Source organism: Euphorbia lathyris, chromosome 7 (genome assembly GCF_963576675.1).
Source record: "Euphorbia lathyris chromosome 7, ddEupLath1.1, whole genome shotgun sequence".
NCBI lineage: Eukaryota > Viridiplantae > Streptophyta > Magnoliopsida > Malpighiales > Euphorbiaceae > Euphorbia > Euphorbia lathyris.
In genome coordinates, this window is record NC_088916.1 from 9623568 (window position 1) to 9645067 (window position 21500).

The 21500-nt window shown below is 32.8% G+C and overlaps 2 protein-coding genes across 6 annotated transcripts; one reads left to right on the forward strand and one right to left on the reverse strand.

Annotated features, from left to right (window-relative positions):
- The first annotated feature begins 367 nt into the window (after nucleotides 1-367).
- Nucleotides 368-3897, forward strand: LOC136235850 (uncharacterized). Its single transcript, XM_066025920.1, has 3 exons — nucleotides 368-681; nucleotides 1673-1898; nucleotides 3386-3897. The coding sequence occupies exons 1-3, from the start codon at nucleotides 445-447 to the stop codon at nucleotides 3796-3798; spliced, it is 876 nt and encodes a 291-aa protein (XP_065881992.1). The 5' UTR covers nucleotides 368-444; the 3' UTR covers nucleotides 3799-3897.
- On the reverse strand, nucleotides 3423-20972 carry LOC136235849 (uncharacterized). Of its 5 annotated transcripts, XM_066025917.1 has the most exons (15): nucleotides 20549-20967; nucleotides 20285-20410; nucleotides 20121-20147; nucleotides 19552-19642; nucleotides 19357-19400; nucleotides 17369-17467; nucleotides 15889-15946; nucleotides 15732-15784; nucleotides 15038-15139; nucleotides 12079-12144; nucleotides 9905-10023; nucleotides 9628-9799; nucleotides 8537-8612; nucleotides 8020-8038; nucleotides 3423-3769 (listed from the first exon to the last, which is right to left on the reverse strand). In XM_066025917.1, exons 1-13 carry the CDS (start codon nucleotides 20669-20671, stop codon nucleotides 8544-8546), a joined length of 1149 nt encoding a protein of 382 aa, XP_065881989.1. In that variant the 5' UTR covers nucleotides 20672-20967; the 3' UTR covers nucleotides 3423-3769; nucleotides 8020-8038; nucleotides 8537-8543. The 5 variants fall into 5 exon arrangements, with proteins under 5 accessions (XP_065881989.1, XP_065881988.1, XP_065881986.1 ...); XM_066025916.1 differs by lacking the exon at nucleotides 8020-8038; XM_066025919.1 differs by lacking the exon at nucleotides 3423-3769 and having other exon boundaries at nucleotides 7247-8038; nucleotides 19552-19649; nucleotides 20549-20972.
- Between the last annotated feature and the right edge of the window lie 528 nt (nucleotides 20973-21500).

Below are 21500 nucleotides of genomic sequence, written 5' to 3' on the forward strand. Positions count from 1 at the left end.
ATAACCATAAATGTTCTCTCTCAAAAAAAAATTTAACCATAAATGTTTTTTGTTATGTAATGAGTGGTTTTAAAGTATAATGAGCAAATAAAATTGAAATTTCAAACAAAATATTAATAACAAATTTGAACATCCACCATAAATGAGATGGAAAATAATATATTTTTTAAATAATATATATATTTATTAATTAGTTGGTAGGTAAATACAACCAAAGAAAAGCAAAGAAAAGAAAATCCCAAGTCAAGAAAAGAAAAAAAAACTAGAAATTGTTAGAAATTCACAAAAATAATATAAAAATAATGAGGTGGAAAATGGAGCCCTATAAATAAATAGTTTATTCTCTCAAATTTCTTTGCAAGAGCCTTTTCTTCTTTGTTTCTTGTTTTCTTAGTTTCTTGGAATAATATCTTTCTTCTTCTTCTTCTTGTTTAGAGAGAGAAGATGGATAAAAATATTAGTGAGGAGAAGGCTCTTGGTTATATTAATTTTAATACCCATAATAATAATAAAAGATTAGATAGTCTTGAAGAGAGAGTTTCTGTATTTTTTGATGAAGAATATTATTTTTTTAATAATATTTCTTCTAAATTAAATTCTAATCATTTCAATGATTGGGATAATGATTCTGTTGATACCCAAAAAACTTTGTTCTGGGAATCACAACAAGCTTTGCTTCAGGTACATATTTCTTTTATTTTTATTATTTTCTTTGGGGATTAAGTTAATTAATTCATTTTTTTCAGAAATTAATTTCTGGGTTTGATCATATATACCTTCTTCAATCATAATCCAGAAAAAAAAGAAAAAATCTCAGTTTTCATCCATTCTTATTAATAAGATATCTAATCTTGATTTGGGGATTGTTATTATTATTTTGATTATGATTATTATTGTTTTTCTATATATTGGAGTAGGAAAAGATTGGTTAAAATGGAAATATTATTGAAAATTAAGGAAATATTAAAAAGAAAATTAAGGAAAAATTTGCAGCAATTAATTTTATTGGAATCTGAGAATAAAAAAAAAATATAATTTCCTAAGGGTTTTCTAATCTGATCAAGCCTGTATGAACTGGTGACATGTATAGTAATTTTAAATATTCATATGATTTTACACTTCTAAAAATTCATGTATTATTTGTTAGATTATTTTAATTTTTTTTTTGTTCAATTTGACACATTTATCACATTTAATTAATTATTTTTTTTTTTATTTTGTTAGCTAGAATTTTTTTAAATAATTGAGCATGATAACTAAAAGAAAACAAAATAAGGAAATTGACAAACAAATAGTTTATTTTTGGATGCTAATTGATAGGGAAAGATTTTTTTTAATGTATATTTTTGAGGTGAATATAATTAATTGCAAGAGCTTAATTTGGGGAAAATTTTATGCACCACAAACTTTGGTATATATAGTAATTGGACATAATTGAACCATGTGCATGGTTGCACACCACAATTAATGAATTTATTACCTTTTTTTTATATACCCAAAAAATTAAATAGAAATTACATATAGATTATATAATTAAATTGAAATAATTAATTAAATTTGAGGATACCAAATTTAAACGATTTATGGAGACAACTCAATTGAAATGATACTGTTATTTCTATTATCATTTTGTAATATAACATGATTTTGACATGAACTCGAATAATTGCAGGAAGTTTTGGAGCGTTACAGTATAACAGGTTCAAGATTGAGGCAAAAAATAAACAGAATAATAGAGATAGCAAAAGAAACAAATTTTTGTAGCTGCTTTAAACCCAATTTATCTAATGATTGCATTTCATGTTTGAGAAGAAATGTTGTTGATTTTCTCTGTCAAGGAGGTTTCAATGCTACTCTTTCCACTTCACTTTGGAAGCCAACTACCAAGTTTCCAGGAGGTAATAACTTTCTTTTTCTCTTCTCATAATTTCACCTTCATATATATACAACGGCGGAAGGAGGAGGTGCACGGTTCCAATGCATCCCGGGTTACCAGAATGCACCTTAAGTGGCGGCCTTTCGCCTAAAAAGAGGGTCTAGGGATGTTGGAATTACACCCCTTATTACTATTAAGCTTGTCAATAGAGGTAGATTGGGGATGGAGCGAGCTATTCTATCCTTATTTATATCGGAGATAAATTTCTCTTTATTCTCACCCCAACAAGTAGTAGTGAACCCATAGGGAACCCGAACGAGTATATTTAAATTTTTAAATAAAATAATGGACAACAATTATAATATAAAGTCATAGTAAAAATGAAAAATACAATTTTCTAATAAATATTCAATAGCTTATCTATTATTCTATATAAAATTTAAAGAGGAAATTCCCTATATTTTAAATTAAGTTTTTCTTTTAATGAAATTTCAAGTTTGGATATGTAAAAAGTATATTGGTATTTAAATTTGAATGTGCAATTAATATGTTAAATTAGAATTTAATTGGTATATAATACTTAAATTAGATATTAGTTGGTATATGTATGACTACTATCCTCATGGATTACCTTATTGGTAATGGATTGGAGATCCCCATAGAATTGGATAACTATTACCATCTCCGATCCATTATCAGATAATTGTTCTTTCTATTTCCGATCTTATAAAAATGGGTATAAGGGATCCCATGGGTTGAGGATAACTATTACATGATATCTTCGGAAATCAAATAATTTTTCTCTCCATCCCCGACCTTATAAAATTGAGTATTATGGATTTCCCAACCCTAATGGTGTGGGATTTAATGGTATGGGTATTGTCCGCCTCGTACCAAAGAGCTAGCAAGCCCAACTTTAGGAAGCAAAGTCACAGGACTTCATTGCACAAGTGTTAATTGCTAGCAACTACTTTCAATATCGTAGTACCAGCCAACTAGTCATTAGAACAATTTCGGAGAAGACAAAGCAACCACTGCTTTGAATTGCAAATTGAATACTCAAGTAAGATCACACATCAAATAATATGCATGTTTCATGAACTGGAACAAAAAGTGGCCATATCAGTAGTATTCTACGGTTGTTAATACCTACAAAAGGTATTAACAACCGTAAAATACTGTTGATATGACTGCTTTTCGTTGCGGTTCATGAAAAATGCATACTATTTGCTATGTGATCTTATTTCAATATTCCATTTGCAGTTCTAATCGGTGGTTGCTTTGTCTTCTCCAAAATTGTTCTAATGACTAGCTAGCTAGTACTACGATATTCGATATGGTTACTAAGAATTAACACTTATGCAATGAAGTTCCGTTTGGACTTTACTTTCTAAGGTTGTACTTGACAAGCCTAGTGTGACTAAAAATAAGACGGATATATTGAAATAAAAAACGAGTTCAATCTATCGAAATCGAAATAATACGGGATGCGATGAATTTGTTTTGCAGGAAAACATGATTACATAGAAGTGAAAGTGATGACAAGTGGAAAAAAGAAGCAAATAACATACATAATAGAATTGGAATTCAAGGGACAATTTGAGATAGCAAAAGCAAGTGATGAATACACAACATTAATATCCCAATTACCAAATTATTACATAGGAAAACCTGATTTTCTCAATGCAATTGTTGGTATAATATGTGATTCTGCTAAAAGATCAATGAAAGAGATGAAACTTCATATGGGTCCATGGAGAAAAAGAAGCTTTATGCAAATGAAATGGTCTTCGTCGTCATCATCTTCTTCGTCTTCTTCATCCGCCATTGATGAATCTTCTACTTCTTCTGCTTCTTCGTCTAAATTTTCTCTACTTCCAAACAATCACATCCCTACAGCTCCAATTGTAATTGTCACTTAACATTTAATCGGGGATCGAGCAACTATACGAGGTCACTGTTTCTAATGCACAAACCAATTTTGACTCTCTCAATGTAGGAATTACAAGTTTTATTTTGCTCTTTGTGCTTCACATTTTTATTCATTACTCGTCTCGATCTTTTATTTTGCGACGTTTGATCCTTATACTTTAATTATTGTGCAAGGATTTAATGTTACAAAATAAAAGTTTAGGGATACATTTGTTAAGTACATGGGCTAAATAGTTCATTTTCCTATATATTTTTTTTCAAGTATTTATAAGAGAATATACACAAGTAAAATGAGTGTTGTGATTTGCATTTTGCGGCTATTGAGTAATGTTATATAAGGTTTTGTACTTGATGTTATGTGTAATACTAATAAACTTATATCTAAACAAACACTATCAATTTTTTCTTTTCAAAATTTAATATGCATGTGTTAAATATATTATTGTGAGAATTATTAATGTAATGAAGCAAAATCTTTTCTTAAAACTTGTAGCTATTCATCTTTATAATGTGTTTGACTATGGGCTTTTTTTTTTAACTAAGAGCGTCTCTAACGGCCTCTTAGTTTGACTCTTAAGTTAAAATTTGAAAAGGAAATGTTAAAAATCGACTCCATCAGTCTCATCAAATCACTAAGAGCCTCTACATCATCTCTATTAATAGAGAAGATCTCTCCACTTTTAGTACCTCCTTATTTCATTTTTTATTAATAATTTATTATTGAGGAGTTTCTCTCGTCTCATTATTGGTAAATATAATACAACAACAACAACAAAGCCTTAGTCCCGAAATGATTCGGGGTCAGCTAACATGAACCATCATATAAAACCGTGAAATCAAGTCGTGTCAGCAACACAAATTCGCTCCCTCCACTCCGTCCTATCAACTACCATATTTTCCTCAATTCCCAGTAAACTCATATCACTCTCGATCACCCTCCAAGTTTGCTTAGGTCTTCCCCTACCCCTCACCACTACATCCCTTTGCTACTCTTCGGTTCTCCTAACCGGCGCATCAAGCGCTCTACGTCTCACATGGCCAAACCACCTTAGTCGGTTTTCTCTCATTTTATTCTCAATAGATGTGACCCCTACTTTTGTCCTAATTATTTCGTTACTCACCCGATCCTTTCTCGTATGACCACACATCCATCTCAACATACGCATCTCCGCCACCGACATCTTATGGATGTGGCAGTGTTTCACTGCCCAGCACTCCGTACCATATAACAATGCTGGTCTAATTGCCGTCCGATAGAATTTCCCCTTCAATCTATTAGGCATGCCGGGGTCACAAAGGAAACCCGTAGCACTCTTCCACTTCGACCAACCAGCTTTAATCCTATAAGCAACATCTCCATCTACTTCTCCATCCGTTTGGATAATAGATCCTAAATACCGGAAGCAATCCGAGGCCTGAACAACTCTCCCATCTAGGGTGATTGTCACTGCCTCCCTACTCCTATGGCCGCTAAACTTACACTCCAAATATTCCGTCTTACTTCGGCTCAACTTAAAGCCTCTAGATTCTAGAGTTTGTCTCCATAGTTCCAACTTTCTCTCCACTCCTTCTTTCGTCTCATCAACCAACACAATATCATCTGCAAACAGCATGCACCATGGTATACCATCTTGAAGTGAACTTGTTAGTTCATCCATAACGATGGAAAAAAGAAATGGGCTTAGTGCGGAACCTTGATGCACTCCAATCGTAATAGGAAACTCTTCAGTCTTTCCAACACTAGTACGTACACTCGTGCATGCTCCCTCATACATGTCCTTTATGATGTCAATATATTTTCGCGAAATGCCTTTCCTTATCAAGGCCCACCAAAGTACTTCCCTTGGTATCTTATCATATGCTTTCTCCAAGTCAATGAAAACCATATGCAAGTCTTTCTTCTTAGTTCGATAGTGCTCCATTAATTGTCTCATTAGATGGATGGCTTCCATAGTTGATCTTCCCGGCATAAAGCCAAACTGGTTTTCCGAGAACTTCACCGTCCTCCTTAGCCTTTGTTCGATCACTCGCTCCCAAAGTTTCATAGTGTGACTCATTAATTTGATTCCCCGATAGTTGGCACAATCTTGGACATCGCCTTTGTTCTTATACAAAGGGATTAAGATACTTTTCCTCCATTCTGATGGCATCTTATTGTTTCTCCAAATTTTGTTGAAGAACGTCGTCAACCATTTGATTCCTCTTTCTCCCAAACATCTCCAAATCTCAATAGGGATGCCATCAGGTCCTACTGCTTTCTTCAACTTCATCTTACTTAATGCCATTTTGACTTCACCTTTTTGAATTCTTCGCAAGCATTCATGATTTATCATATCGTGATGGATACTTATATCTCCCACATCTTGTCTGCGATCTCCATTAAATAAGTCATCAAAATAGGACCTCCATCGTTCATTGATATCCTTATCTCCAACTAGGACTTGCTGGTCCACATCCTTCACACATTTAACTTTTCCGAGATCTCGCGTCTTCCTATCTCTCATCCGAGCAATTCTATATATGTCTCTTTCCCCTTCTTTCGTATCCAATCTGGTATACAGATCCCGATTCACCTTTGCTCTAGCATCTCGTATGACCTTCTTTACTTCCCTTTTAGCCTCTTTGTATTTTTCGTAGTTCTCATCACTCCTACATTTCCCCAATATTTTATAGGATTCTCGCTTACTCTTTACTGCTTGTCGGACTTCTTCTATCCACCAAGATGTGTCCTTACCCGGTGGCATGCTACCTTTAGATTCCCCTAGAACTTCCTTCGCTACTTCCCTTATACTATGCTCCATCTTAGTCCATATCAAATCTATATCTAAATCCATATTACAAGTCCAAACATCTTTTTTGGTCATCTCATCCACAAATTTTTGTTGATTCTCTCCTTGCAATTTCCACCACTTAATCTTAGTCTCTACTTGTGGTGTTTGTTTTCTTATACATTTCCTACTTCGAAAATCAAGCACCACTACTCTATGATAAAATAATAAATATAATAACAAATAATAATTTTTATGATAAAATAATAAATAAGAAGCGAATAAAGAATAGTATTGTTAGAGATAATATGTATTAGTCACTCTTAAATTACCAAGAGTCAATTATTTATATTATTTTTAGAGAGTCGACTACAAGTCTCTTAGAGATGCTCTAAATCTAGTTAATTGGTTCAAGATTAGTCTAATACAAGTTTAGACGGCTCATCTTCTAATTAAAATCTACTACATATACTAAAATTCAAAATTGAAAATCCAATTTACATGACTTAATATCCTTAACCACTCAACATAGGTTTTTTTTTTTTTTTGTGTGAGTTTTATGACAATATATTATTAATTATAATTCAATTAAAAACTCCATAAATAGGCTGACAGGTTAGAACTGAGAAAATGAAAAGAACAAGAGATATTTGAAAAACAAGAAAAGACATTCAAAATATTCTGTTTTTCTGGTTGTAAATTAAAGACAGGTCAATTTGGATACTGATGGAGGAAAAGCAATTTGTCTATGTAGACTGATTCTAGAATTTGCTTTACAAGATTAAACAAAGTAATCATAATTACATGTAATGAGTATTGCATTAGTCAAAGTATAATTCATGGCGTAATACATCATTTGCCTGCTGAACTTGTCCAAAAAACTTGATTGACTCTTGAACTTTTAAAATGCCCGATAGCCCTCTTAACTTGCTTAAAATGTAATCTAACTCGGTTGCAAAGAAATAAGCTACAAACAAAAAGTATGTTTTATGCGCCTTGGGAAAAGTAAAACGATTGGTAAGAGGTTCTAATAGCAGAGAGGACAGATTTACAATTGAGCAAGTACGAACTTCATTTTTAATATATTTTAATCTATTATGTGAATTATGTAATACCATTCCAAGATGCGTACAACACACCTTCCGTATGCAGCTTACTTTTTTTGCAACCGAATGATTAATTGATTACATTTTAAGCTAGTTGAGAGGACTATCGGTACACTTTGAAAGTTCAGAGGGAAAATGATGTATTAAGCCATAATTCATTAAGAAAAGTTTTTCTATGCAACCACACAACAGAGACGGAGAATGTCATTTAAGTGAACACATACCTAACAAACATAACCTAAAGATAAAAACTCCCAATAGTACACATGATTTGCACCACTTCCTAAATTTGTGTTCAGCTATAAATGACATCAATTATGCAGAAATTTTTGCGTACCTAACTGGCAAAAGGTATCCTGAAAGGAATAATAATGTTATTATTGATTATAATAATAACATTAGTATTATTAGGGATAACATCCAAAGTTTCTTTTAATGTTTCCGGGGAAGTGCAACATAAGATATAGTAAAATCTCACCCTCAACGTTTCTAACGTGGAGCAATTTTAGACCAGAGTTGAAATGTAAAAAAAAACCAACCTATACGGGCGGGATTGGTGTAAAAAACAAACACACAAATTTTTGTCTATTAACTACCCCTTATATAGGTAGAAGGGTGGTCCCTGACGGCCGAGGGTGCTTCGGCACCTGTAACCCAAAAGTTAAGTTTTATAGGTTTCATTACTTAGGTCCAAAATTGCTCCATGTTAGACGGCCCGAAAGTGTTCCAAGTTGGAAACAAAGTATAAAATTTTACTATTTCTTATGTTAAGGGTACATCTGCACTTCCCCTGAAGTGTTAGGGGAAATTTTAGACATTATCCCTTAATATTAATAAAAGAAAGCGAGGAACACCTTTAGTTCAGGCTTTGAACCCCTGAAAAGACGATGAAAGAATCTTGAAGAGCCCATCTGGATTATCAGCATGTACCTATCAAAACAGTACTATCATTATCATCTGCACATGAAATGTGTAATAAAAGAATTCGAAAATTAAGATATTTATATGTCAATGTCATCAGCACCACATCATAAAATTATTAAGCAATCAATACCTCCCCTCCCACCTAAGCAAATAGAAGTCGTAAAACTAACTAAATCAGTTTCAGATTGCAGGAAGTTAGTTCAAGAGTTGATTTCTCCCCCTTAATGAAAAATCCACTTCTTATATTATCTCAACATGTAGTAAGGATAAAAAAATTTAAGGGATAAGGTCCAAATTTAACCTATCGTTTTTTGGGAAATGCAGCAGCAGATTTACTCATAATGAAATTGTACAAATTTACCCCTAACATTTCCAAACAATATCAAATTTATCCCTATCTAATGGAAAATTTACGGATTAGTTTGACAGTCATTTGACCATCATATCAGACCTTCCAAACAAGTTGTCGATAAAATAAAACAGTTTTGTGCATTTTTTATAAGTTTGTTTGTAACTGTGTTAACAACACATTATACATTTTTTTTTTTTTTTTTGTGATTAACTTATACTTAATTATTGACATTTTAGTATGTTATTTTGCATTAGTAACAGTAAAACCAGAGCCGGCTCAAATTTTTAATTACATAAGGGTAAAATTGATCTTGCTTGGAAACTATAGGGGTAAACCCTTAGGGGTAAATCTGAACTTCCCCAAAAACGATAGGGATAAATCTGGACTTTATCCCAAACTTTAAAGCCACTGAAGGGCATTCCAATCTCAGGAAAAATTTGACATTTTTCTTGTTTTAATCTCTAAAAGTCTTGGACTTCAAGCTATGACCCCCACAGCCCCACCTACTTTCTATTGGCAGGTGGTCTTAACTGAACTAAACCCATTTGGTAAAAAAATCGTATGAATGTAGGAAAATTTATATATTTGATGAGCAATGACTGTTATATCTTAAACAGATATAAGCCTTGATAGGACTATTAGTAATAAAGCATGTAACAGCAAAAATACCCAGTGGCCGGCATCTTCGAGGACATGCATTTCAACTCCACCTCCCTCCTCGGAAGCAATATCCTCAGCAGCGTGAATTCGCTGCAGATCTTCAAGTGCCCACCTATGCAAACTCCTCTCTGCCTTTAAAAAATTGACATGGACGCCTCGAGGCAAATTTTCAACAAATTTCCTACATTCATACAGTTGAAAGACCAAAGCAATCACAAACTTCAGCTAGAGTTTTGGACAAAAAAAACTACATGTGATACAAATAACACTATCCACTCAAGGTTACCATAAATTTGTTTCTTCATAAGATCTGTACATTTCTGAAATCCCCTCGAGGTCAAACACCCATGAAAAGCCTGATGATGGACCACCAGATGCAATTGGTTGAAGATTAGTTACCACCCACTGAAACACAAGTACAAGGAATATAATTCAAATTAAGAATTTGATTGATAACACTGCATTAACATAAGAAAATTATAAAATAGCTCAAAGTAAAAAAAATAGCTACTAGAGGTGAGCATCTTTTTGGTAGTACTAGTACTTAATGAATTGCCGGATTTTGGCAGCCTGTCACTGCAGAGAATGTTACTAATCTATCAATGTTGCCAGGAAAATGGATTTATGGTCATGGTAGAAGATCATCTTTGAACTCGGTTAATGTCTGTCAAGTACTCAGTGGACTATGTTTCATGCAAGTCTAGGTTGTTTTACTATCTATCTTGCGAAATTTTTGTGCATGCTTATACCAACATTATTGAGTTTTTAGTCCCCATTTTTTGCCATTTGATGGGAATTTTATTGGTTTGAACTTGGATGGAGAAATTGGAAATTGATGTGCATTTCCTAGCAAATGAGTCACTTGTGAAGAAAAAGCCTCAGGTGGCCCATCCCTAGGAGCCAGACCAAGGTGCTCAGTCAAGCTGTATGTATGCATACTAAAATCGGGAATTCTCAAGCCTCTCAGTTCCAATGGCATACTAATGGGCAGCCAATACGAATAATCTAACTCTCCAAAATTCAGGCCGGACTGCTATAAGTGCAAGCTGAGCAACCCACACCTCTCTAAGCCCTAATTTTTGCAATTCACTGTTAGATGGCCGTAACCTCCAGCCCCTTCAATGGACTTCTGCAAGTCAATACTTTTTTCAATGCACTTTCACTTTCTCACCAATCTATGGTTAATGCAAGCTCCAAGCGAAATATTACGAGAAAGACAACAAAACAAGCATTTGATCCTCACGTACCAAATGAACAGGCTTGTATTTTTGTGTTGAGCACACAAACAAGTGATTGTATGAGGTAGGGTTCATAAATCACTAGAAAGAATTAACGTTGGTTTCTAGTGTACCTTATCATTTAAAGAGGTGAAGATGTAGCCTAATTAAATATATATTTACATACACATTCAGTAGAAGTAATAAGCTATAACAATTTGACATTTAATTGTTAAGCATTTTTAGTAAAAATTTAAAATATATTAAATATAAATTGACAAGAAATCCTACTTGTATAAGGTTTTATCAACTGAAAAGAAATTATGAATTCAAGTTAAAAGAAAAAAGTGCATGCATATGACTAAATGCCTATATACAACAACAACAACAACTAAATGCCTATATATGAGAAATTATACTATGCTATGAGAGTTCCAAGTAGGCATCCTACTTGGAATTAACAACCAGTGAGAATACATCATTTGTGGGCCCCACAATAAGATAAGTAGGGCCTACACATTATTTTTAAAATGTGTTACAGGGCCCACAAGTATGATGTCTACGTCGAACTCTCGTAGCATAGTATAGTTTCTCCCTATATAGACCTAGTACTTCAACCAGCCTCATTCTGTTCAGACCAAATAAAACAGGCCCCTTAGACAGTAGGGAGTAAAGAGAAACACAAAATCATTAGAACTATTCAACTCTATTTTTTTCCAGGCCATTACAGCTATTACATACTGTGTCACCGTAGGCGAAATTTGTCATGGATGTTCCATGACATGAGCCACTGCACAATTGAATGTATACTACAGCATGGAAATAAGGGAAGGAATATGTCTTTGATAAGAGTCTCTAGACTTGGGTTTGTGACTTGATTGTAGGACCCAGCCTTGCGTAAGGCTAATTAAATGTTTAAGGAGTGAATCAAGCACTTAAATAAAATCAAATATAAATTGCTGGGTTTGGAACTCCATAGCAACTTACATAATCCCGATTTTTTAAAGAAAGAAAGAAAGAAAGTGATCAAGTCATTGTAAAATTTAAAGCAAGAAGAGAGTAGCCCCCCAGGAATCTCCATTCATGTTGACATGCAAAAATAACCTTTTTATCTTTTATATAATCTTTTATTTCAGCTTTGCTAATTTAGCTTCTTTAATGTTAGCTTTGGTAGAAGCAAGGCAGTTATTATGCAATAATTGAAATAAAAGATTATATAAAAGATAAAAGTTTTACAACATACCTGAGCAACATCATTAGAAAAGCCTGCTTGAAGAAGAGCATTCACAACCTCTCGCTTTGAGGAGACCTTCCTTAAAGAAATACATACATGCATATAAATATGCAAAATCATGTTTGAGCATAAAAATAATGACAGAGAAGAGAGACAGATTACTTTTACATTTAAAGATGAATCACATCTATGCCTATAAGATAAATACAAGCCAACAAATGAGAAAAGTAATGTAACTTGCTTGGCAACAGCACATCTAATGCAAACATTCACACACATGAGCTGAACTCCTTCCACACCACCAGTATATTAAATTTGTGGGAACCTAGCCTACCATGTACATCCTTACGGAAGGTAGTAAAACATAGCTATATAACTCTATAATCCCTCCATCCAAAATCCATCCAAATTTCTGTTAACTTTTTTTTTAATGGTCAAAACCTAAGGAATGGTGGATTCATTTGTCACTGGATTTGTGTGTATTAAACTAGTTAGCCCTTCTATTTTAAAAAATCAGGTAAATATTTTTAATTATTAGTATATTTATAATAAATATTCTCTCAAATAATCAACCATCAAACATTATTTCTAACATGTACCAGAGTTATTATTAAAAAAAAAAAACTCCAAATAGACATCCATAACAATTTATTGATAAAAGTTCATATTGCACAATTATATTTATAGCATGTGTAATTAAAATTAAAAAAAAGCAGCTAATAACATAAAAAGTAGTTCAAAATAGTAATATATATATATATATATATATATATGAATTGTTATCTTTTATGGTATTTTTATATAAGTAAATTAACTAATTTATATTTTTTGAAATAAAAAAAAATGCTATTAACATGTATCATAAATATAAATGTGCAATATGAATTTTTCATAATAAAATATTACATATGCCTATTTTTGGAGATATTTATTTTTTATAACAATGAGGGGGCGTTTGGTTTGGGGGTTTCAGGAAAGGGTAAGGGAAAGGGGAGGCTTCATTCCCTTTGTTGGTGTTTGTTTTGCTAATTACTCCCTCCGTTTTTTATTATATGACGTTTTGGACTTTTCAATTTGTTCATTTTTATATGTCGTTTTGTATTACCAATGCACTTTTTACAATACTTTCTCTAATTTGCCCCTATTTATTGTAAGAGAGATATAGTTATTAATGCAAATTATCTTAATTAAGTCATAAAAATTAATAAGAGAGAGAAATTTTGCATAGAAAGTAGAGATCCAGGAGAAAAGTATTAAGGGTACATTAGTCATTTTAATAGTCTCATTAATATTGCATTGGTCTTGATGAAAAACCTTAAACGACATATAAAAAAGAATGGAGGGAGTAAATGATTCCCTTTGCCCTTTTTTAGTTTTGGATTTACCCCTAACTCCTCTAACCCATTCCCCACTCCCCTCTAAGGTTTTCTATTCCCTTTCCCCTCTCTTTCTAACCTACACTCTTTATAAAATTCTACTTTACTCCCTATTTTATTTTTTATTTTTATTTTGGTCTCTATATTTTTTTATTTTTACATTTCTTTATCTTTGGATTAATTTCTTTTGTTATATATTTTTAATTTTTTTACTCAAAAAATATTTTTTGACTAAATTTTACTTTTTTTTATTTTTGTTTAATCCTTATATTTTTTTATCACTAGATTAATTTCACTTTTGATCCTTATAATTATTTATTTTTACCTTTTTACCCTGAAAAATAATTTTGACCAATTTTTTTTTCTTTTATCATATTATTCAGTTTTAATATTTATTTTTAATTATTTTAAAATAATTATTTTCTTTTTAAATATAATATTTATGTATTTTCTTTGATTAATTTTAACTTTTATGAACTTTATATTATTATCAATAAGGGTAGCAAGTGAATGACGTTTTGGATTGTTTGGGATTATATATGAAGTTATTTCACGTTTTATAGAAACTATAGTAAAAGAGTTGAATTTTTTTTGATTATATATGAAATTAAAAAAAAAATAGTTTTGATTCCCTATTTGAACCAAACATCCACAAAGGGAATAGGGTGGAATTGCATTCCCTTTCCTAAACATATCCAAACACATAGGGGTATGAATGCTCATTCCTTTCCTTTCCTTTAGTTTCCCTTTCTTGATTCATTTTCCCTTACCCATTGTGAACCAAACGCCCCCTGATAGGTTAGAAAAAATATTTGATAGTTGGTAGTTGAGGGAAAAATTATTATAATATACTAATAACTCAGAGACAAATTAATTATTAGATGTCTTAAATTACAAGGACTAATTGTCATATCCTATCTTTTGATCATAAAAAATAGTTGATTAACATATTTCTGAATGGGTTTTGGATTGAGGGATTAAAGAGGTTACAGAGACAAAAGTTAGGGACTATATAAATATTATGAGGAATAGCTAGTATAATATGTACAAACATAGCTAATGCTTATTTACACTATATACATATATAATCTTTATATAAGTTTCTTCTTTGGATATTAATTTTTTAATAATGCTTTCTCTATTACTTTATATATTTAACATTTTTTATTAACAGAAGAAGCCAACATTTTAGTAGCAAATTCTTCTGTTGTATACGGAAATTACATGTACTTAAAAAAGTTGCTACGTGTACAATTAAAAAGGAAGTTCATAATTACGACCCTAAGTTTTAATCTTCAACTTGAATTCAATCTATATGTAGTATTCTCTTCTTCTCCGTGCTTGATAGGTAATAAAATCATGTATGCTGAAGCATAAAACTAGACTAATATAAATATAATAGGACTCAACTTAATAGATTAGACAAAATAAATAAAGTCAGCCATCATTGACTCAATATCCTAATCAAAACCATTACTACGAATGACCCCTATGCGACACACATTATAGCATCAAGATCCAATGAAATGGCTCATAAAAAACAAAGCAAATGATACATCCAAAGAAGGATGATCTAGATTCTGAAAACACACCTCCTTTGGCAGTTTGCTAAGGAAAGATATCAATTCTGCTGGATGATCCTCTCCATCTCCACCAGCTCGAACTTTGCCAGGAGTAGCATCGAGAACCCAAGCCTGCAGTGCGTTAAAAATGATAAGGAAAAAATGAAAATCAATGGAAACATAAATCTTGAACATTCTTCAATTGTTAACAATGTAAAATCATGAGTTCCAGCAACCACAAAAACTTTCGACCTAAACCAACTTAAGTTTGCATTCCTGATACGCCAAACTATGCCTTATCTAAAGGAAGTTGGGTGGGTTTTACAGATCCATTTCCTACATTTCCCCAATCATCTGTCCCTTGCATAGTGAAAGAAAAAATATAAAATTGTTAAAGCAACCTTCTACAATTTTCTTGATTTTCGATACATTAACACACCTACAAAAGAATAAGAATCTTGATGGGTCCTCTCCCAATATGGGCTCAAGGCTCAAATAAAACTTCACAATTGAAGGTGGAGTTAAGGCTATAATTTCTACCAGCAAACAGTTTTTGCATGCAACAGAGGTTTCAGAATCTCAGTCTCCCGCATCAAAATTTAAAACCCTCAAGTTGACTGTAGGTTTCCACTAACATCCATAAAGTAAATAAAATCCATTAACTGACAATTCAAAGCAACCCCCAAACTCTAAAACCTTTAGGTATCAGGCATAACAATCTTACTCTAACTGGACGTGCAAGAGGCTTAGCAGCTTGTTCCACCATGCTCAAGGCAACTACATAAGGAGCCAAATAAGAAGTTTCATAATATTAAATGTGTAAACTAACATACAATTTTCTGCTACTTCTAAATGACAAGTCTCTTTACAAGATGAAATACCTTTTCCTCCAAAGCTGTGGCCAATCAGAATCCGGGGAGTTAATCTAAGTCGTGCTACCTATTGCAACCAAAAATAAAAGGGAAAAAAATTAAGAAAGCAAGAATATTAATCTCAAGTTCATAACCACTTATTTATCATTAAATATGTTTAAAAATCTAGACAGTGCAACTGCCAAAGGATCAATTGTCTATAAAATGAAATTGTTTCAGCACCAGACAATGGTAGCAAACCAGTTACCTACAGCAAATCACCACATGAATGAAATCCACAGAAAAATAAATTATATATGTAATTCAAACATTTACTTTGATAAAGGGCGGCCCGGTGCACTACGCATCCCTGCTAAGCAAGGGTCCGGGGAGGGGTCCCACCACAAGGGTGTATTGGGGGCAAGCCTTCCCCTGCCATTTTTTTGGCAAGATAATCAAAAGAAATTCCAGAGTTGAAAAAAGTTCTCTTTTATAAAAACTGTACGTCATTTAAATAGAACAAAAATAAATTTAAAAAATTATTGTATTAGGTTTTGGCGCAACGGTAAACGTTGTTGTCGTATGACCGAGAGGTCACGGGTTTGAGTCTTAGGAGCGGCCTCTTGCCACAAAAAAATTGGCAGGGGAAGGCTTGCCCGGACCCTCACTTAGCAGGGACGCGTAGTGCACCCCCCCCCCCCCCCCCCCCCCCAAATTGTATTAGGTTTTGGATTATCTCTCGTATAAAGGGGAAGCATTTCAATAAAAATTATTATGAATTTTCAGTCAAAAAGAGAATTAAGGGAGTTTGGTGATCTCTCACAAAAGGATCAAGGATTTTCTTGTGAATAGACATGTGAGATCCTATTTGCGGCCCATGGTGCTTAAGGTACTAAGAAATAACTCTCATAACCAAACACAAAACTATTGTAATAGCTTGCCAGCAAATCCCTACATAAATAAGTTCTCTGCCAGATATTTCTACAATGGTTATTGTCTAATGCACCACATTTGTGGCATTTTCAGTTTCCTGTGAAGTAATTAGCATGCCCAGTCTACTAACATATTGCAAAAAAAAAAATAAAAAATAAAAAGCGTATAATGCCCTGACAAGAAACTCAAAAACTTGCATTGGAGGTCACATAACTCGTCAAATTTCGTACAAGCTATTGAGAAGATTCATCACAGCAAAACTTAAATATCCTAAAATGATTGGGTAGACTTCGGCTTTATCAATCTTGCATTAACAACTATTTCTAGATTTTTGTGCAAGCATTGATAGTTCATGAATTTTATTTGCAGCCATATGCATATCCAATGTATAAACCCAATCAAATGGGAAAAAAGATGTGACAAGACCTCTAGGACGGATAATCAACATTACTAGGTTAACACACAGATAAATTGGTCTCAGGACATATCAGATCTCATTTTTTATCCAACACAAAATGACAGGAAAAAGTAACATATTCAAGCATAAAAATTGATAAGAGATATAACGGTTACATACTAGCTTTAAGACATCAAAAGCTGTTGAGGCCACAGTATGGGGCCCCCTCTTCTTCAGTGCTGCCGAATCACCATGACATCGCAGGTCTACTAAAAGAAACTACATCAACACATAGGCCAACAATTAAAAACACACTTGTGATAGGCAAAACAACGAGAGATTAGATGATTTAATGTCCAACTTAAGTACTTCTATTGATCAATAGACATGTCAAAACTAACTTGAGCACAAAATAGTCACTGAACTGAAACATTTTTTTTTTCCAAACTGTTCTTGATCTATGAAGCACCAATACGGGTATGGGTATGGGTACGGCAAAAGGCATTTTTTCTAAATATGAGATACCGGTACGGCAGGGATACACCAAATTTTATATATATATAACCATAAATAATATTCATAAGTAATTATAAACCTCAGATCACATTCATAAGTCATTATAATCATTTTCACGATCTTCATCTACAAACATTTAATATTGATTAGGTTTTTTTTTTTTTTTTTTTTTTTTTTTGCAAATACAAAGGCGAGTGCAGGCTGGTTTAGTTAGTTACTTTTTTTTTTTTTGGTTCGTAAGTGTAACCACCGCCGACAGCAGTGGCTATTCACTTTCACAGATGGTTTGCACCTCTATGGGTGGGACTGCTGGCCACGGAAATTCTTATATTAGGGATTTATATTTAATTTTTTTATATATTAATCCCTATTTTCCTGAAGTTATCTTAAAAAACCTAAAATTTCTCTAATTAACTCTGAAACGTATCCCCATAATTCAAATTCAAATAAAAAAATAAAAAGGGGATACTTGTTTTTCCGTATCCCGTACGTATCCCCATTTTCCAGGCGTATCCATATCCCCGGAGTATCCGATACGCATATGTCAACTTCTTCGAAGTATCAGTATTTCATAGTTCTTGATGTATATGGCATTTTGACATTGGAAAGCATGATAAACGTTGTTCAAGACTTCAATAGTATATCCATGCACATACTCTTATTTCTATCAAGAAATAGGGGAAAGCATGTAATACCAAAATTGAATTGCAACAAACAGACTGAAAATAATTTCATGCTGAATTATTGAATTTGGCTCAATATTTCAGTTATTACTAAAAAAATTTGTGAAGTTCAATTTGTGTATTAATAATCTTGGCATTACTAACAATGTTACTGTATTCATAGATTACTTTGACTAATATATTGATTAATATGTATGGCTTAGAAGGAAGCCAAAATGTTACATGATTTGTTAATATTCTCTTATAATCTTTTCAATTTCAGCCTAACCTAGAATATTTTTGACTTTAAGAATTAAGTAAGGAGATAAGAAAACCTATATAAGCCTTCAATTGTTACATCAATTCTCAAAATGAATAGTTTGTTTTGCTTACCTTTAATGCTGGCAGGAACACTAATTTCTTTAATTTTTCCAAAATAGTTACACTAATATTTCAATAAAAACTATTACTTTTTACATTGTATAAGAATCTTAAAAGTTATACTTTTGAGGTCAGTACTAGAAAAAATAAGAATAATGTTTTTCATACAAACCCACCCAGGTAAGTTTTGTAGGTTTACACATAAAATTTGATTCTGAATCACCAAATTGTCAGGAATCCTTGCCCATGTCATAGGTTAGCTAAAATTCATAACATAAAAAAATCTTTTGAAAAAAAGGTACGCAATTAAGAGGGTTTTTTAAGGTCCTAATATATTAATAAATTAGTAGAATCTGGTTATTTTGCTTTCCATTTTTGAGACAATAAATCTGAAAAACTAAAACTGACGTTTTACCAATCAACCAAAAATGATTAAAATAAGTGAATTTAATTGGTTTAGATTGATCATTTGGTTGAACCATATTGCATACACGTACACCCCTATGAAACATCGATTGGCAGGACACAGCCTGTCAACTCAACCAAGCTTAGCAATAGAAAATGCATACATCATAAATGTCAGAAAATTCAATTTCACTAAAATAGAACCTGCCACATTGGAAATTCCTGTGCTAATCTTCGAGTAAATGTTCCTGTAAAATTTAAAATTTGTTATAGCACATTGCAAACTAGTTATTTTACAAGAGATGTAAGCACACACTGTCACAAATAAATTGTTTCAAACAAATCAATGTGCACATGAGAAACTATGAACAGCTCCGAACATATTTATACAATACTAACCCCAGTTCTTCCGACTACCCAGAATCCCATGCAGAAGCACAGCTGTTGGTGGATCTGGCATTGACTTGTCCATTGCAGAACTCCATTGTACCTGCATACTAAATCATATCAGGTTAACAGTTTTGTTCCATGGAAATCACAAAAGATAACTAAAAGAAATTTCTGTATTATGAATAGATAAATCCATCATCCACAATCCCATGCCTGATTCCAATGAATCTAGAATACTTGTGATCTGCTAGGCATAAATCCTGATTTTTAACACTATCTTTTGCCATTCCAAGACATTAAGATGGCATAATAAGATGTGTCACGTTTTACATATTTTTACTTCATCTAATTGACTAATTTGAATTAGGTCACTGTTATAAGTACTAAAATTTCCATTAAATTGTTCTTGTCGGCTTAAACACCAGACGGCTAGAGTAAGAATCTTTCAGAAAATTTGTCATCAGGAAATACATTATTAGACCCCAACACATGAAATCAAATATTTCAAAATTATTAGTATATAGAATGCGGAACAGAATGTCAAGGTATTACATAATGAGAAAATCGGCCAAACTTACAAGTGCTCCTTGCACAAGATCATAAGCCTGCAAATGAAAACACATTAAGCAGGTACAAGTGTTAGACCAAACCTTGTGCTATATATAGCTTCTTATGAGCATAAACTATTATGTCAATAATTTCATAGATTATGCTATAAATTACAAATAACTATATCTTTTACCAAGAAACCTGATCGCTGAGCAACATTGCTGCCAGGAGCTAGCTTCTCATCTACCAATGCCATACGTATACTTCCATTTTTAGTAGCTCTGCTTGAGTGACCAATAGTTAACTGAAATGCGCTACTCTACAATTATAAAAAATACTGTTTCTTAAGAAAAATAGCCGAGATTGACATGCATTATTATCATCAGACACCTAAATATGAAATTAATCTAACCAAGGACCAAATTTAACTCAAAGAAAGAATAATAACAAAGTAAACCTGGTGAGGCATGGAAATTCTGGTGATGGCTCTCCAATTTAAGCCGGGAGTCAAAATCCGGTCGTCAAAATTGACGGCCGTACCACCGCAAATGCAGGCTGTAAAATTGGCGATCGCGGACATTGCTGTTGTATATATGCAGCAATAACAACGGAATGCGATATGCGAAGGACGAGAATGGAGAAGTTGTAGGATCCCCCAGACGAGTAATTGAGAAGAATTAGGGTTGAGTTACGATCGAAAGAAGAAAAAAGAAGAAGAAAATGCAGAATGATGATGAAAAGGAGAGAAAACGTGGAGGCGGAGACAGCGAGGTTGAGAATTGGTGGCGTTTGAGAAGTTTCACCAGCTCTCCCCTGTGGTGGTCAGCTCAGCTGCGACAGTTTTGAGTGTCAACCTCTAGTTTCTTACGTGGGACTCGGTTAAATGCACAATTGGTCACTAAATATAAATATGTTATCTCAAAATCATCGCTCAATTTTAATTTGTGTCAATAAAATCATTTAACTTTGATTTGATTTTATCGTAATTAGGTTTTTTTGACGATTTCACTGATTAAAATGGACCAGAATACTGACATGAATGATACATCCACGTGAGTAAACTCAAATCTCTAATTGAAACAACACATGATATCCACATGTACACTAGCTAACAGCCGCATATCAGTTATTTTTATGTAAAAAACACAAAATTAGTTTTTTCATAAAAATAACCCACCCGAGGTTACAACATGTCGTTTTGGTTAGAAATTTAAATTGACTCACACTGGCGTGTCAGCTATGGTATCATTATAATGCATTTTAACCACTAAAATCGTCGGAGTGGTCTAATTAGGATAAGATTTAAAACTAAGTAGTTTTATCAAGACAAATTGAAGTTGAGTGAAAACCGAGTGATTTTATCAAGACAAATTGTAGTTGAGTCATGCTAACGTGTCAGCTATGATATC

Bases quoted from the DNA above. Each gene is read 5' to 3' on its own strand.
- LOC136235850 (XM_066025920.1), top strand. From the start codon at position 445: ATGGATAAAAATATTAGTGAGGAGAAGGCTCTTGGTTATATTAATTTT. The intron at 682-1,672 runs GTACATATTTCT...GAATAATTGCAG, and splicing joins CACAACAAGCTTTGCTTCAG to GAAGTTTTGGAGCGTTACAG. The intron at 1,899-3,385 runs GTAATAACTTTC...TTTGTTTTGCAG, and splicing joins AACTACCAAGTTTCCAGGAG to GAAAACATGATTACATAGAA.
- LOC136235849 (XM_066025914.1), bottom strand. From the start codon at position 6,672: ATGACCAAAAAAGATGTTTGGACTTGTAATATGGATTTAGATATAGAT.